The sequence below is a fragment of the Populus nigra genome, chromosome 14 (genome assembly GCF_951802175.1).
Source record: "Populus nigra chromosome 14, ddPopNigr1.1, whole genome shotgun sequence".
In the NCBI taxonomy this organism is placed as follows: Eukaryota; Viridiplantae; Streptophyta; class Magnoliopsida; order Malpighiales; family Salicaceae; genus Populus; species Populus nigra.
Window position 1 is genome coordinate 1189821 of NC_084865.1, and position 16814 is coordinate 1206634.

At 30.4% G+C, this 16814-nt stretch overlaps 1 protein-coding gene across 7 annotated transcripts; it reads left to right on the forward strand.

The window, feature by feature from the left end:
* Window positions 1-7201: 7201 nt before the first annotated feature.
* LOC133673504 (uncharacterized) lies at window positions 7202-12996 on the forward strand. 7 transcript variants are annotated; one of them, XR_009834997.1, is made up of 9 exons: window positions 7202-7360; window positions 7535-7684; window positions 8971-9088; window positions 9222-9328; window positions 9603-10679; window positions 11753-11790; window positions 11874-12078; window positions 12311-12398; window positions 12694-12996. XR_009834997.1 is itself a non-coding variant. In XM_062094358.1 (9 exons), the coding sequence occupies exons 2-8, from the start codon at window positions 7541-7543 to the stop codon at window positions 12354-12356; spliced, it is 1722 nt and encodes a 573-aa protein (XP_061950342.1). In that variant the 5' UTR covers window positions 7202-7360; window positions 7535-7540; the 3' UTR covers window positions 12357-12398; window positions 12694-12996. The 7 variants fall into 7 exon arrangements, 4 of the variants coding, with proteins under 4 accessions (XP_061950342.1, XP_061950343.1, XP_061950341.1 ...); XR_009834998.1 differs by having other exon boundaries at window positions 12700-12996; XM_062094358.1 differs by having other exon boundaries at window positions 11874-12065.
* The last annotated feature ends 3818 nt before the right edge of the window (window positions 12997-16814 follow it).

Consider the following 16814-nt stretch of genomic DNA (forward strand, 5'->3'; position numbering starts at 1 on the left):
CTTAAAGTTAACGATCATATAAACCTTCAATTGTCATCATATTAGCAACTCACAAGACTCAAACCTGAAACCATAAGAAGAGTAAACCCTTTGATCTCAAGTTTTTACCATTTGATACTTATTAGATTGTTAAATTATAAAAAAAATTAATACAAGAAGAAATGAAAAACCAATCTTAATCACAAATTATGAAAGAAGGTTAATTTAGCCATCTCTTATATAAAATGAAGTAAAAAAAATAAGAATTGAAGTTGAGTATAATGTCCTAGTCATTGAGAAATGATTTGTAGATTTGAGTGGAGCCTGCAACTTGACGTTCTTGGTGGAAGTAACCTCTTATAATATTAGTGTCGTATGTGGTAAAATATATTTTTAAAAATATATTAAAATAATTTTTAATTTTATTTTCGATATCAATATATCAAAATAATTTTAAAATAAATAAAAAACAGTCTCAATTTTTTTAATAAAAACAACGTTTTCAATACAAGAACAAACATGTCATGGAACAGACCATTAAACATTTTCTTCTTGGAATATATATGTATATAGTGATTCCTTTATGTGGGACAAGGATGCTAAACTATCTCAACTTGCAAATTGTATAATATTGAACTACTATTTCTTTCTCGTAACAAAGAGATAAAAATGGCATATACAAAAAATATATTTTTTTAATGACAAAACCTTGCTCTAAAATTGTCTGAAAAACTAATTTATTTTATGTTTGCATTTTGATTTCTACAATTAAATATATTTTTGTCTATTTTATATTTGATTTTTGCTCTAAAATTATTTACTTTGATCATGTTTCATGCCCATGGATCATGTGGCTTGAGAATCTTAACCATCAAAATTCAAACTAGTCCCACTTTCAAGTTTCAACAATATGTTCTATTATCTAAGTATTTCTGGATTTAAATGATTTAGGAGAGTATTTGGTTAGAAACATTTCAAGAATAATAATTTGTGGGGAAAATCTAGAACGTGCTCTTAATTAAGGCATAACTTGTTAATCAAGTATTAGATTATTTTTTTATATATATATAAAAAAAAACCATTGCTTGTTTGTGAATTATCGGTTTTGGATCTCGTAAAATTATAAAAAAAAAAAACTAACTCTTAACATGTCAACCCAATCTACCAAAGTTTGGTTTAGAATAACCCATCACCTAATACAAGATTAGGTATGCCATTATATGTGATGGCAACACACGTCACAAGACCATCATCATTTTAGGTCTAATTCCATGCCAAATCCTCCTTGTGGGACATGAGCCACCGCGGCTCGACAGCTGACAAGGCAGCTTAGCATCACCATTATTGAAATTTTAATTAATAAGATCATAAAATAATTAATTGAAAACAAAACATAATGATGGTCATTTGCTTGATAAGAAATATTTAATTAATTGTTTTATTAATTAATATTTGAATATCTTAGACGGCAGGGATTTCTTTTTTCTCGCTTTCAAGAGTAGTAGCACTCTCATGTCCAAGGACACCAACTATTTTATTATTCGGGACCGAGTTTTTTTCACGAGTTGTGCCCTTCAACTCAGTGGGTGGAGACAGAGACAGGGGCTGGCAGGGACCCCGGCCTATGCAGAATTCTTTTTTCCGGCCTTTTTTTTTAATAATTTATAATTTTAACCTTAAAAGTAGTAAAATTTATATCTTAGTCCCTCTAGAAAGATTTTTTTTAATCCCCCCCAACTGAATTTTTTTTATTTTTTCATTATATCGGTAGCCAGTAACCTTTGAGATGGTGACTAAAAATGAATTCTGGGCATTATTATCTGTCGTGTAGTTAGGAAAAGCATAACTTGTTTGACATTAAGCAAGCAAAATGAACTGGAAACATGGATATAATCAATAACTTCACGTGTCATTTCCCATGATTTTCGATGTCAAGATCTGAAACTTGCCCTTGAATTAAGTCCAAGAAAAGGGTTTGCTTGTTTAGACGCCTAGCTTCATTTTATATTTTAAAAGTATTTTAAAAAAAATTAATTTTTTTTATTTATGGATTAACAAAATATAATGTTAATTAAGACTGAAGAGTGGTGTCGTCATGTGTGCAACTTGTGAATAGATCCTGTCGTTTCCTGATCAATTTAGAATCTAATCATTAACATAGAGTAGTTGACTAAGCTACTAAGATGCTCCAGAGAGAAGGGACAACTGTAGTCATTGTAAGAATTTTAATTGCAAGTAGCCAGAGACATTGGAGACATACCTGTCTCCATCTCTTAATGAGCTGGCCGGCTTCACTTTCCCACGCATCAAAGAGGCGAGAAATATGTCAACCTCCAGCTAGCTTCCATGCTCTCTTTTGACCGATAACTCAGAAGTGACAGATAAAAGCAGTGCCGAGCTAGCAAAAAAAAAAATATGCAGCAAGATTAACGACTTTTTTTTTTATATTTTAAAAGTGTTTTTAAAAAAATATAATTTTTTTATTTGTTTTTATTTCAAATTAATAATTTTTTATTTTTTTAATTATTTTTATATGTTAATATTAAAAATAATTTTTTAAAAATAAAAATATATTTTTTAATATATTTTTAAATAAAAATATTTAAAAAATTAACTGTATCCACTCGTAAATACACTCGAAAGTCGAAACCGCACATGCAACCGATGTAAGAGGTCATGTCAAGACAGCAGAAGACATGCCGTAGGGAGCCTAGCAAGTGATAAAATAGGGCATCGGAAGCTGCAGAGTGACAAGATTGTGAGGAAAAGATTCATCCAAATTCCAGGTTGGGAGCCATCAAAGTTTATTTTTTAAATTAGCACATTAAAATAATATTTATATATATATATATATAAAACAAATTAGTAAAAAAACAAATTTTAAAATTTAAGAAAATGCGGTTTTAATTGTATTCCCAAATAGTCTTTGAATTTTGACACTGACAAGGATGCGGGGGAGCCGTTCAAAAGGAGTATCTTAAAGTGTGATAACAATTATTTTTCAAGTGTTTTTTCTTTAAAATACATCAAAATAAATTTTTTATAATATCATCATATCAAAACAACTCGAAAATATAAAAAAAACTATTTTTAAACAAAAAAAATTAAAATCATGAAACACGGGGTGGCCAAAACCCCAAACAACTACGATTGGCTGCATTTATGTAGATAGCATTTGAGAGCCTAATAACGGTTATTTTTTAAAGTGTTTTATTCTTGAAAATATATCAAAATAATATATTTTTTATTTTTTAAAAATAATTTTTAATATTAACATATCAAAACGATCAAAAAAAATATAAAAAATAAATTTTAAATAAAAAATAATTTAAATTTTAGTAAAACATTGTGAGGAACATAATTCCAAACAGCATCTTACAAGATGCAGCGCACGGGTTCAAAGTCATTTTAAGTTTATGTTTATTTATAAAATAGTCCGTGTGATATATCATATAAACAAACACACGTATAGGAAAAATATAAGCAAGAGAAAAAAAAAATCATGTTTGGACTCATAAAAGCATTTTCTCTTCTCAAAATTAATTTTTAAAATTTCCTTTCTCATGGTTCCCTCTTTATATATATATATATATATATATAATATATATATATATATATATATATATATATATATATATCATATTATAAATATTAGTAATTATAACTTAAACACTACAAAATTTCTTCCATCAATGAAAAAATTTGCTGGGTCGCATTGCTCTGATGACCAAGACTTTATGTAGCCTGTCACCAGCAAACTTTTCAAACTGGTAATGATGGGCTCCATTATTCTGGATAAGCCCATCCATACAAAACCTTAAAACTTTTAAATATAATTATTAGGATCTTTGTGGTTCTCGCAATGCAATTATCCACTCAATACATCATCCAATCCTCTCATTCTTTCCACGCATTTCAAGAGGAGAACCAACACACTCCTCGCCAATCTTTCTAGTTTTGGATTTTTTTATTTTTGTGTTTTAAAAATATATTTTTAAAAAATTAATTTTTTATTTTATTTTTTTTTCAAATTAATGTTTTTTTTATTTTTAGATTATTTTGATGTGTTAATATTAAAAATAATTTTTAAAAATAAAAAAAATTTAATTTAATATATTTTTAAGTAAAAAATACTTTGAAAAACAATTACTACTATAGTCTCTTTCATCCTTGAAAAGAGCCTCTACTCCTATTATCCTTTAGTGATCCATTTTTCAACATGCATCTAATGATTTGAATTATAAGAATCAACCTGAATTCATATGTTCTAAAAGGTTTTCTCACTTTCTGAAAAAAATCTCATATATCACCAAGAAATCTATCAACAACTCCATATTTTTCTCTATTCACCTCCCAGGAGTTCGATCATAGAGAAATGACACAAATTCACTTAAGCAAAGCGAAAAAAAAATAAACAACATCAATAACATAGCGGACATTAACACAATAAATGGTGGCAATTATAAATGTCAGACCTGGTTTGAGGTGTCACTCAATTTAGGACCCAAGTTATTGGATTGTTGGTCAACCTACAAGTTATCGGTCAACCAAGTCTACTGTTTTTATTTAAGATGATAGTTATTTAAGTTATTTTTTAAAAATTTTTAGTACTAACTCAACAAAGTTTGAATTAAGTTTGTTAAATTAATTAGATCATAAGTCAACTCATAAAATAATCTAAGTTTAATTATGTCAAAAATAAAATAGAATGAAACTTTACTTAAATTAAATGTTATACCACCAAGTCACTATATTAACCCATCAAAACGAAATCAAATCGAATAACTACGGTAGTGGTAACAAACCACCAAGCATTGTAAGATTATGCTACAAACACAATAACTAATAGTAACAAGAAATCATCAAGCACCATCCATCATTGTACAACTCAAGTCAAATGACAAGGGCATGGAATCCTCATCCTACTAATTTGATACTAAATTGGTGATATAAATATCTTCATCATGTTAAAGAATTATCTCAACTCAGTAGTTCGAGTTATTAGATGGGATTCTAAGATATAATTTATATTATTTTTTAACACATTCTCTCAAGTGAAAATTTTTTAGACTTAAAATTTATGCAAACTCATATTACACCGTGCTTAATTTTTATCAAATAAATGGGGTTGACAATATTCAAATTCATGATCGTTTGGTCATTAAGGCTATGATATCATGTCAATTAATCATTTCAATCCAATAGCTTAAGCTATTAGGTGATGTTTCAAGATATGATTTATATTATTCTCTAACACATCGCACTAGGGTTAAGTCTTTCATATCCACCGAACTCGAATTGCTATCCTTAAAAATCGACATAGATATTAATTAATAGATACTACATATTTTTTAGATTTATTACATGTTTATCTTGTCATTAATTAGTTACGGTAGCCAATAATAATAATAATAATATTATTATTATTATTTTAAGGGAGTGTTTAAAAGTGTGTTAGCGGTTGCTTTTCAAAATATTATTCGTTTGAAAATGCATCAAAATAATATTTTTTTTAAAAAAAATTATTTTTGACGTCAACATATAAAAATGATATGAAAATATAAAAAATATAAATTTAAAATATAAAAAAATTAAATTATTTTAAAAATAAAAAAAACAAACATTTCCTTTTTTATATATATATATATAAAACAAACAAATAACCCGCTCGCTTGTAGTAGCCCACAGAATCTTTAGTGCCCGCTTGATATTACATGCTCCAATAATGATTGCCTTCATGTTTCGCCAATAAAAACATAAAAAATAATGTTTTTACTGCGGTATATTGTAATATTGTATTGTAAAAAATAATGTTTGATACTATAATAACAAAAATAATGTACTGTCAAACAGTACCTTGTAAAAGCTTCAAAGTTACTGATTCTATATCAGGGTTTTTTTTTACTCCATTCGGAGTTTATGGGTTTTTTTTCCTAATCCCCATCTTGTGTATATCCTTTTCCCCTTTTACTATGAATCTGAATTTATAATGTCTCTTCACATTGTTATTAATTACAGTATATAATAGCCTTTTATTAAACACAGCCATTTAAATTTTTAATTAGATTATTTTTTAAAATAATAATTTTATTTTGCATATTAACATTGTTTGATGAAAAACTTTAAAAATTGGTCCTTTTCTTTCTAAAATAATTGTCCAACGACAAGAAGAGAAGGCTACATACACGCATAATTTTAAAATTTAATTAGGGTTAACTCCAAAAAATAATAATTTTATTTTAAAAAACAAAAATAATGTTATTTTAACTAAAAAATTAAAAGTTAAAGAGTTGATAATGAAGTTTTGACTAGATCACCAAATAAACTCAAATTTTTAATTAGATCTATTATTCTTTTATTCATTCTCAATTAATTTAGATCAAAATTAATTAAATCTCAAATTAATTATCAGGTCATTTTAGGTTTTTTAAAACATATACAAATAAAGTGATTGAGTTTTTATTTTATCATGAACTTTTAGAAATGTTTTTGATGAATACACATATTAATTATTAATAGTTAGATATTATATCAATCAAATAATATCTAATAATGTCAAACAAGTTAGTGGTATTATTATATTTATGTAAATATATATTTATTATTAATAAAAATTTAATTTATTTTTAATATTTATATAATATTAAATTAGTAAATTTAGAATAAAGATAAAATTTATAAAACAAAATACTTTACAAATGAAATGATTTCTGATTTCTCTTTCAAATCAAGGTCTTGTTAGAAAGAAGAAGAGTTAGCCATTTTTCAAAAAATATTTATATTAGCTCTAGTCGTTGGATAAAAGATTCTGTGGTTGGTAATTTACAAGTAAATAAAATATTTTATAGAAAAGAGAAATTAAAGAAGAAGAAAGAAAAAAAAGTGGTTTAATATATTCCTTTTCCTTTCAAATCCTACAAAATTTTAAGCTTTTTTATTTGAATCTGACAAGCAATATACCTCAGCGCCTCAATTTCTTTTTGAACTTTAACTAGATTACAATCAGATACTCCTCTCTCCCATGAAACAACCATGTGGTCTCTCAAAACCACAAATTCTATTGGCCGAACTACATTCCTCAATCCCGAGAAAGGCCACACGCAATCACAATCCCCGTCCATATTATTTAATGTATTCCAGCACACGCAGTATTGTTTCTCGGATTTTCTAAAATACTCAAAATCACTAAAAAAATAATATTTCCTTGATTTATTGGTTTATTATTAATAAAAAAAAACCAAGATTTAGAAAACCCATGAAACACGGCATCAGCCGATTCTTCAGTCTTCCCACTTCTCAAATAGCTAAGCTAACACAGAAGAAGTTTCTCTCGATTTTTTCTTCACTTTCTCGCCATCTTTCCCGGAAAATCTCCGATCAGGTAAATTTGTCACCAAAACACTCTGCTTAGAGACTTCAGCTCGCGCTGTTTTCCTTCTTTATTCGGAATTAAAATTTATATTTGAGTGATTTCTTCTTAGTTTCAGCACTTTAGCTTCGTAATTTTGTTAAAATATTTTGTTATTTTGTAATTGACACCTTTTTTTTCTTCTAGTTGTAGATGTTAAATAAGGAAGGTGATGGAGGAAAGGAGTATTTTCGCAAACTTTCGAGAAAAGAACTTCAAAGTTTGTGTAAGCAATGTAGCTTGCCTGCTAGAAAATCAAGCTCTGAAATGGTCGAATCACTTGCTTTTTACTTTATGGTAATAATTTTATGAGAAATTTCAATGTCTGTTAATTATTTGCTGTAGTTGTTGAGGATGTAATTAGGAAATTAGGCAATTATTTTTTTTGGGGTTAAATTATCAGCGTGCTTTTTCTTAACTTAATTTCTGTTAATTACATGCCTAATTTTTTCTTAACTTAATTTCTGTTAATTACATGCCAAATTTTGACGCAGCGTATAACAAAAGAAAGAAACAAGCCCTCAAATTATAGCTCTAAACTGTAGAGATAACTCTGGTTTTATAAACTGTAAATAATTCCTAACTCTAAATAACATACAAAACTGATTAAATAGGAGCTAAAACCGACCTAGTTAATGTAACATAAACCAAATAAAATTCTGAAACCTAAGAAAAGAATACAAAAATAATTAGGAAAATAATGAGAATTCTGAAACATCTTTTGGGCCTAATTTCATCGTGATCTTGATCTCGGATTGCCCTAGCTGGCCAATCCTATAGGGAACAGGCTTGTAGAACGCGCTCACAATATTTCAGCTAGATTCAATTGCTGTATTAAAAGTTATGTCTGTTTTTGTCAGAGATCTTGTTTGACTCGTCCTCACTTCTTCTTGGATTGGACATTTGATACACGTCCTGCGTCAATTTTGTAGTGTTGTTGTTGAGATTATTTGTGTGTTTTATGAATATTTGGTGTGCTAATTGATATGAGTTCTTTAGGAAGAAAGTTTGAAATAATTACTAGTTTTGTTTGTGTGAGGGAAGTTCATTTTGGTAGAATCTGTTTCATTCTTGAAGAAATTGTCAAATTTTTTGTTAGTATGCTTAGAAAATGCTTTCCAATATTTTTGAACTTATCCATGTGTTTTATATGCCAAATTTGTAGTGTTGTTATTATTCAAAATTATCAGTGTGTTTTATGGATTCTTGGTATGCTGATTGCTATGAGCTCTTCAAGGAGAAACTTTGAAGTAATCACTAGTTTTTGTTAAATAATGAATTTTGGAATTGATTTGATTGATTGTGGTTCATTCTCGAAGAAGCTATCATTTTTTTTGAATATGCTAAAAAATGTTGTGTTACTTTCAACCTTATCTGTGTGTTTTAAATGTACTTGAGGAGGTTGTTGTGAAAGTTAGACAAGTTTTAGAATTGTTTTGCTTGTTATGCTAGTGGCTATGAGGTTTGATTATTTTTTTCTCTTTTCCCAGACAAGTTTTGAGTTCCACTTTTCTTTTGAGATTAGTTAAAATGCATTTGCCTGTAATAAGTACATTGAAAACTGATGTTTGACATATTTGCAGAGGAAGGGTTTGAATTTGGTATCTTCAGGCACAAGCATAGATGGGGTTCAAGATGCTTTACTTCACACATCTTTGATGCCACCAATGCAGCCTAAGCCTGCATTAAATTCTATAAAAGGTTTGTGCCTTTGCAAACCACCAAAATCTGATTCTAATTTCTGTGAATTTAGGATTATATTCTTGGCTGTGAATTGACTTTGTACCGAATTGGTATAGATTCTGATGAAAATTGATCATTATGTCTGTTGCAGATAGCTTTGAACTCACATCTCGTCCTGGAGAGGAGATTTACAAAGGAAATAGAAATTTCAAATGCAATAATTTGGAAAGTTTTATTGGCCCTGGAGCTTATAATAAGGTTTGTTTCTTTTTATCGATGTATTGTTTTTGGGTGAATGTGTTTATGAAGATTTGAATGATTGAAATGCTTCCAAATAGACCTTGCATGATGCATATACCTCCTTTTTTATTGATTCAGAATGTCTTAAAAGCTGCTTGTGTTAGTCAACACGAGAGTTGTTAGAGGGTGATATTAAAGGAATCTGTTGATTTTTATACCTTTTATCCGCATTATAGGTGCTGCAACATCCGAACTCCTACATGTTAATTTTATTTTCACTATGTATCTACAGGAAAGCTTTGGTGGCTTAATTAGTAATTTCCAAGAGGTATCTCCATCTCAGTTTTTTTCTCAATACGCTGGGAGTCATATCAACTTTAAGAAGCCATTAAGCCTTGGTGGCAGGGTAGAAGATTCACCCCAATTTCATGGTAGAGACATAAATACTGTAGCCTGTTCTAAAGAGATTGCCCTTCCTTCTATTATAACTACTGCAAATGTTCCGGCATCTTTTGAATTTCATGTCAGTTCAGAAGAGGGGATCAAACTTTGTGTTGATTTGAATTCAAGCCCATTAGAGTGGATTAAGAAATATAAAAATCAGGTTTCGTTCTGCGACAATGTGGTTAATACAAAGTCTCGAAGTCTTTATGAAGAGCTTGGGTGTATTGGAGAGAGTAATAAAAAACTGAAAAGTTCTGTACTTCAAAATATTGATTCTGACAAAAATAGGGATGACTCTGTGCAAGCTGAACCTTCTCCGAGTTCAGTTGGAGAAAAAAATAGTCATGTGAGGAATGGTCATCCAGATGGAGGTAATAATTCCCTAATCTCATCACCTGTAATACCATGCAGTGTAGCTGTCGATGTTTCCTTGTACTTAAAGGAGGATCCAGGACTTGCCTCAGCCAAACCCAGTTCTGACGGGCAGAATCACAAAAATTTGAACACTGAATCCTGTAGCGAAAAGGAGTGCATAGCTGCCCTTGACTCAGATATTACTGATACTCCATTAGAAAAGACAGCCTGCAATTTTGCTGTCAACTCCATATCCAATGGTTCCGTAGATCATATTGCATTGATGCATCAGAGTTCAAAGTGGGATGATGAAGTCTGTGAGAATTCAACCCAGCAGAACAGTTGTAATCTTGAGAATGCTAGTGTTGCATTTCCTGGGTGCTTTATGGAGATGCAGTTATCAGAAACTGGGAATTATCACAAAGATGCATCATGTTTACCTCATAAAAATGGCGAATTCTTGGATCCATATGATTCAAAGCATAATAGAGGATCTGAGCAAGATGGATTAGCCAACTCAAGTGAGAATGATCATTGCAAGAACCAGGTGCCCACATGCTCCGAAGAGCAGGTCACACCTTTTCTCCTCTACTTTACTCGAACATACTTTGTTGCATTTGCATGGTTTTTCTATTCTTCTACATGTAGATTTTAAAGTGTGGCATCTGGCTGTGTCCTGTGTCCTGAATGTCTTCCCACTTTCCTCATATTAGACCATGGAGATCCAAGGTAAATCACGAGGCAATGTACTAGGCTGAAGTTATTCCAAATTATCAAAAATTTACGGGTGAGAGTTTCATCTTGCCCCGTTATCTAAACTAAAATAATGCTGTCACTCTATCTACCAAAATGGTTTTGCAGCCCCTCTATCTACCAAAATAAAAAAGTTTTGCAATATCTCATCCTGTGATTTTGATGATCTTAGATGATCCTTGGGTTAAGTTCTAACTAATTCAAATATGTCAGTGAATGTTCCAAAGCTATTCTGTAGAATGGCTTTAGTTCTGACTTCTGCTATACGAGTTGTCCACATCTACTATTTTGATGGACAGTTCATTCATTGTAATCCTAATTGTGGGGTGCTCTATATCAGCTAAATATTAGCATTTTCCCCTGAGATCATGGTTCAGATGATTTGTTGCTTCTATCTGACATGTTTTTGCTTTAATTTTGTTGGTGTTTGTTGCTTGGAGAACTGAATTAGAGGTAGTTTTATGTGTTCTGCGATGCAAATTGCCCCCTGTTTTGTTGACAGAACTGCAAGTTTTGAACTGTCAATTAGCAATTATCCTTTGATTTATATCGTGAGATTCACAAATTTTAAACAGAAGACAGTTTGTATATCGACTACTCTAACTCTCTCATGGCTGGTCTCTTTGTATAAGTTGATTACTTGGGCAAAAATCTTCCTGTCCCTATCATGCATTCATCTTATGTGCTGCAACAGCATGCAAAAGAAGGATTCCACAAGTTGACTGCTATATGGAAGCTTATTGAAACATTTTTGTTTGTTAAAATGCAAAATTCTAATTATTCTTATCTGATTCTAAAACTTTTGTGGTAAGATATCCACATCTATTTTTGGTTTCTGCCAAGTATACCTAGTGAACCTAATGTGTTAGAACCACATTCAACCTTTTGCAGGAATGGAGCAATGCTATCAATGGCAGGGAGAGTTCAGTGTAATTTATTATTTTTGTAAAGTCTAATTTTCTACTTTTTATTTATGCTGTTATCTGATTTTATGCAAATCTGCCTCTTTCAGATGCTCGCAGGTTGATGACTCATTTGATAAGACTTCTTTAAAGTCTGGTGTTATCAAATCAAGTGAAGAACTCCTTAGAAAGAGGCCACATATATACAGAGTGGGTCAGAATGGCCGTCGCAAAAGCGACACGGTAATTTTGAGAAGCACAAGGCGTTCTGCTGGAAAAGTCCTTCCTAGAAGATCCATGAGGCTAGTCTCTAAGGTTCTCTCTCAATGCATTACTTTGGCCATACTACTAATTATCACAGATGGACACCTCGTTGAAGTGGATAACTAATCTTGACTTAGGCCATACAACTACCTGGTCGACCATGACCTGTATTGGCATCAGAGCGGCTAGTTTTCACATCTTATGTTCTAACCTTTTGCCTTTTCATTTCCCTTGACATATCTGTGAATCCTTGCTTTTCTTGTTTTCTTTCTTTTGGTTTCAGTGATTTCACGTTCTACATGCTGCCTGCATCAGAACAATTGGATTGATATTATTGTCTGGCTGTTTCCAAATTTAGGGTACAGTTTATGGTAAGTACAACACCCGTTTAACTACTACTTTCCTTGGGCGTGAAACATACCGACTCCCCCTTTACTTTCTGTGTGATGTTAAAATGATGCATGTCTCTATTGACTATTGTTAAGCAGTCTTTAGATAGAATCACGTTTAGAGTTATAAAAGGGAGTCATAATATACGCTATATAACTGGCTATGATGGTTGGCTTTATTCATTCAATACATACGCACCTGCCATCCATACATGCAGATATGTATGGCGATAATTGACTTTATAACTGTCTTAATGCCCATCTTACTTTCATTAAGTTGCAGATTCTACATTTTTTGGAGATCAGTTCATACACGAAAGAAAACTACAACGCATTCTTCAAGGTAGTTAAAGCCTTATAATTTTTCTTCTGCCACACAGCAGTCACAAAAGCAATCTGATTACGGAATTTCATGGTAATTCGGTAGATATCAAATTGTTGTTTTTTTATCATAAATTATCTGTACCATATTTTTTTTTTACTGAATGGATTTGTATATTTTTGGAATTTTCTAACTTCTGATTCTTTTATGAATTTCTTAAACAAAATATTCTTGGAATATTATTCATCTTTGCCTTGATTTTTAAGTGTTGTAAATCCATGTGTATTGCGTCTTACCAAAGAATTGATCCGATGCAAGCGGAGCATCTAATAGAAAGTCACAAAATATCCAGTTAACAGCCAATAATTCACGCATCATGTTCGAGTAATGCTATCTTGTTTGAACTGAAACTAGTTGCAGTGTTACAATACTCGCTGCAGATAGACAAAACCACGATGGCCCTCTCACTCCCTCAGACTCAACTCCCTTCTCTTCCTACTTATGTAGCGTCAGCCGCTGAAAACCCTCCCCATTTTCATCCAGACACTCTGCCATGCTGCAATTACTATTCTGCAATCTCAAGGGATATTTTTTGTTTGTTAAAAAGGTTTTTTCCTCTTTAACTTTCAGAATTCGAATCGAATTTATTTCTTAGGATGCACCTAGCTAATATTGGAGTTGAATTTTTAAGGTCGTTTTCGTTAACGTGCAAATTGGCTCGAAGATACTTATTATTGGAGAGAAAAAATCATTCTGCTTAAATATTACTTCTTCTGCATGATGACCATTTGCAAACGTAGTTGGTTAAGGCAGGTTGTTCAAGCTGCCAGTTGAAGCACGGGTTTGAAGGTAGAACTTTCAACTTGGATTTTCCAGGTTGGGGCTACCCTGAAGATCCAATGGGCTTTGCTATAGAAAGAACATGACGCTCAACAAAGGTAAAGTTTTTGAGATTTCTCAAGTTGAAAGTTAGCTCCTCTGAGTACTTGACTTTCTCTTATCTAAAATTATTGTCTATTAGAATCAGTTCCACCAGATCCTTAGATTCTCATTAAATGTTGTCTAAATATTTTAATAATGGATTGTCAAGGGGAAAAAAAGATTGTCTATGGAGTACAAAACATAGGGGAATTAAGCTTCCAAACCCCAAAAACTAATTGAGACAGTTGTCCCGTGTTTATTGTCATCGTGTTCTGCGACAAGCTAGTAGCTTTGTGCCCTAACTATCGACAATTAGGTATCCCATCTTTCAAAGCTATTCAATTCGATTCTCCTATCTAAAAGCATCACAAATTTTTAACATGTCAAGTTCTCTTCAAAATAATGTTGTTAATTGCCTAAATACAACTTCAAGTCAGGTTAAGAAGGTTCACTTCTTTCTTTAACTTTCTAGATCCAAACCTTAGAGCTAGTATTCATGGAAATTTATTAAATTTATATGAATATACCAAGTCAATGTTAGGTCACACATTTAAGATCATCTAGAGAGAGATTTAGTCTTAGATAACCTGAAATATTTTCGAATAAAAATTACATAAACACAAGTTTTAGACAAAAAGGAGGGGAGACAATTAATTTTCTAATGGGTGGCTGGTGAGAGGACAAATTAAATAAAAATTATTTTAAAGATCTAATTGAGAATGGCTGGTACTTTATAGACTAGCTAATATATGTGTTTATTTTGCAAGAAAATATTTTTTTAAATCTAATTTATCTATTTTTATTTTTTGTAAAATATTTTATATAACTAATCAACATAAAATATTTTATGGTCAGTTTATAAATTTAAATTATACATAAAATATTTCATATATATAATAATTCACTTATAATATCATACAAATATTTCAACTATCATAAGGATATGATTATTATTATTATATATCAACGCCATCACCACTTTCACCTTTCTACCACCATAATTCATCATCATTTTATATTTTTTAAGTGGTTACTTACTAAAATTTTTAATGTAAAATATTTTGCAAAACAAACGTACATAATTTTTTTCAGCACCTACTTTATTTATGCATGGAGTTGTACATTTCTTCTTCCTTGCATTTAAATATTGATATACAGGAATCAAAATAGAAAAGGCAAAAAATGGGAACTTTTGAAGACTAGATATAGATGATGACCTGAAGTTTCTTAGCTAGTGTGACTACCGACTACGTTTTTTTTTATCATATTAATGATTCATGACAGAAAATTATAAAGATTCTAACAAACAATGAAAAAGAAAAGACGTATAGATCTGTATATCTGTTTGAAAATCGTAAACATGTGTTGTTTTCTTTCTTTCTTCTTGGACTGCCTACTTCTTTAATTTTTTTTCATGGTGATTTTGTTTATCTAGATAACTCATTCTTGCACTTGGATTCCTGATATCCTAGCCAGCTAGGATTTACTTAAAGTTTGCTGGATTCTGGCTTATGTTATTTGATCCACCCAACAAGATTAAATATTCTAATATGAAATAATCATAACTGCTTGAGAAATATATTGAGATACACAAAAATAGAGGAAGCATGGAGACAAAAGAGAAGCATTTATTAAAATTACTAAACCCGGCGAAGTTTGACCAAGGTAAGATTTGAGTTACAAATTCAAGGTTCAAGTTACAGATTCAATGGATTAATAAAAAAAAAATAAGTTAAAAAGTCAAAATAATATAAATTTAAAAAAGAAAATTAAGAAAAAATCAACATATTTTTAACTGGATTGCAAGTAAATCGAGACTTTCCCTTATTTATTGTGAAACCAACTTGGCTTAGATCTTGAATCAACAAGGTTTTGTATTAAGCTATCAGGTAACCATGGTAAAATTGGAGCTAAACTTTTATTTTTTTGGATATTTATTTATTTATTTTATACTTAATTGAATGTGGTTAAGTTTGTCTTTTAATGAATCTAAAAAAAAAAGATTTGTATTTTAATAGAAAATGGGTTTTTATTTTAATCCTTAATTGTCATGTGGAAACCTTGAATCTTCCTGGACATCAAACTCAAAATCAAAGCAGAAAAGCTTAAACCACCAAAATAAGACAAGAATTAGAGCAAAGATACGAGTTATTAGGTGTTCATTTTTATTTTCATGGAATTGCAAAAATTGGCAGGCCCCTCCTACCTTGATTTGATGGTATCATGCCAAATCCCCATGTTACGCTCCTTGCATATCCCTTGAAATCGGGACTTATTTTTACGTTGGTTATTATGGATTTGTCTTATATGCTAATTTAATTTGAACATCACCGAGTGAGCACTTTCAAACATATAGTTATCTCGGCTCAGCAAGTTTACCTTTACCTGATGCCTATCTAGCTGAGACTTTACTCTTTTTAGGGTTTTATATTGAATTGTTTGGAAGTTGACGTAGTCAAATCTAAGTAATTTAATGGGTTAACATGTAATTTAGTACTTGAATGAGACTCGGTCAACATGTTTTTTTTTTTATTTTTAATAAATACAAACTTATTTTGTTTTTTTAATATTTAAAATAATATTGTATTTTTTTAAAAAAATAATAAACCAAGGTTCACCTTCCCTTGGGTTCACCTAACCTTCCTAATTTAGGCAACAAAGGAAAGTCATCATGAACCCTAAATCCCTAAGACTTCAAAGTGTTTTGACTACGGGGTTTGAAAGAAGAAAAAATAATCAAATTCAGTACTTAGAATTAAGAGAAATATTCTACACCATGGAAAAAAAAAAAACTTAGAAATTAATTTCTTCTCGGGTCTTTAATCTCCATGAGACAAACAAACCAGTTCGTGGATACCCGCCAATCATTCCAATAAAAAATAATAATAATCAACATTGATTAAATTGTGTCAATTAATATATATGTGCACAAATTCAAATTTCGAAAGAGACCACAGCTTCAACATAATTAAGAATAAAATTTTTTAAATGGAAGAGATACTTTTTTATGGTCTAATCATGGGGTGGTAGAACAAGAAAAGTTTAATGTATGGTGAAAATTATATGAAACTATATTTTTCTATATTTTGAGGTGGTGTAATAATCTCTAAACTTTATGTGATGATCTAAACTAGTATGTAACAACTACACATTTA

What these genes read in the sequence shown, in the direction of transcription:
- LOC133673504 (XM_062094357.1), top strand. Translation starts at nt 7,541, where the DNA reads ATGTTAAATAAGGAAGGTGATGGAGGAAAGGAGTATTTTCGCAAACTT. An exon ending in TGCATTAAATTCTATAAAAG is followed by an intron (nt 9,089 to 9,221) that starts GTTTGTGCCTTT and finishes TGTCTGTTGCAG; the next exon opens with ATAGCTTTGAACTCACATCT. An exon ending in AATGGCAGGGAGAGTTCAGT is followed by an intron (nt 11,791 to 11,873) that starts GTAATTTATTAT and finishes TGCCTCTTTCAG; the next exon opens with ATGCTCGCAGGTTGATGACT.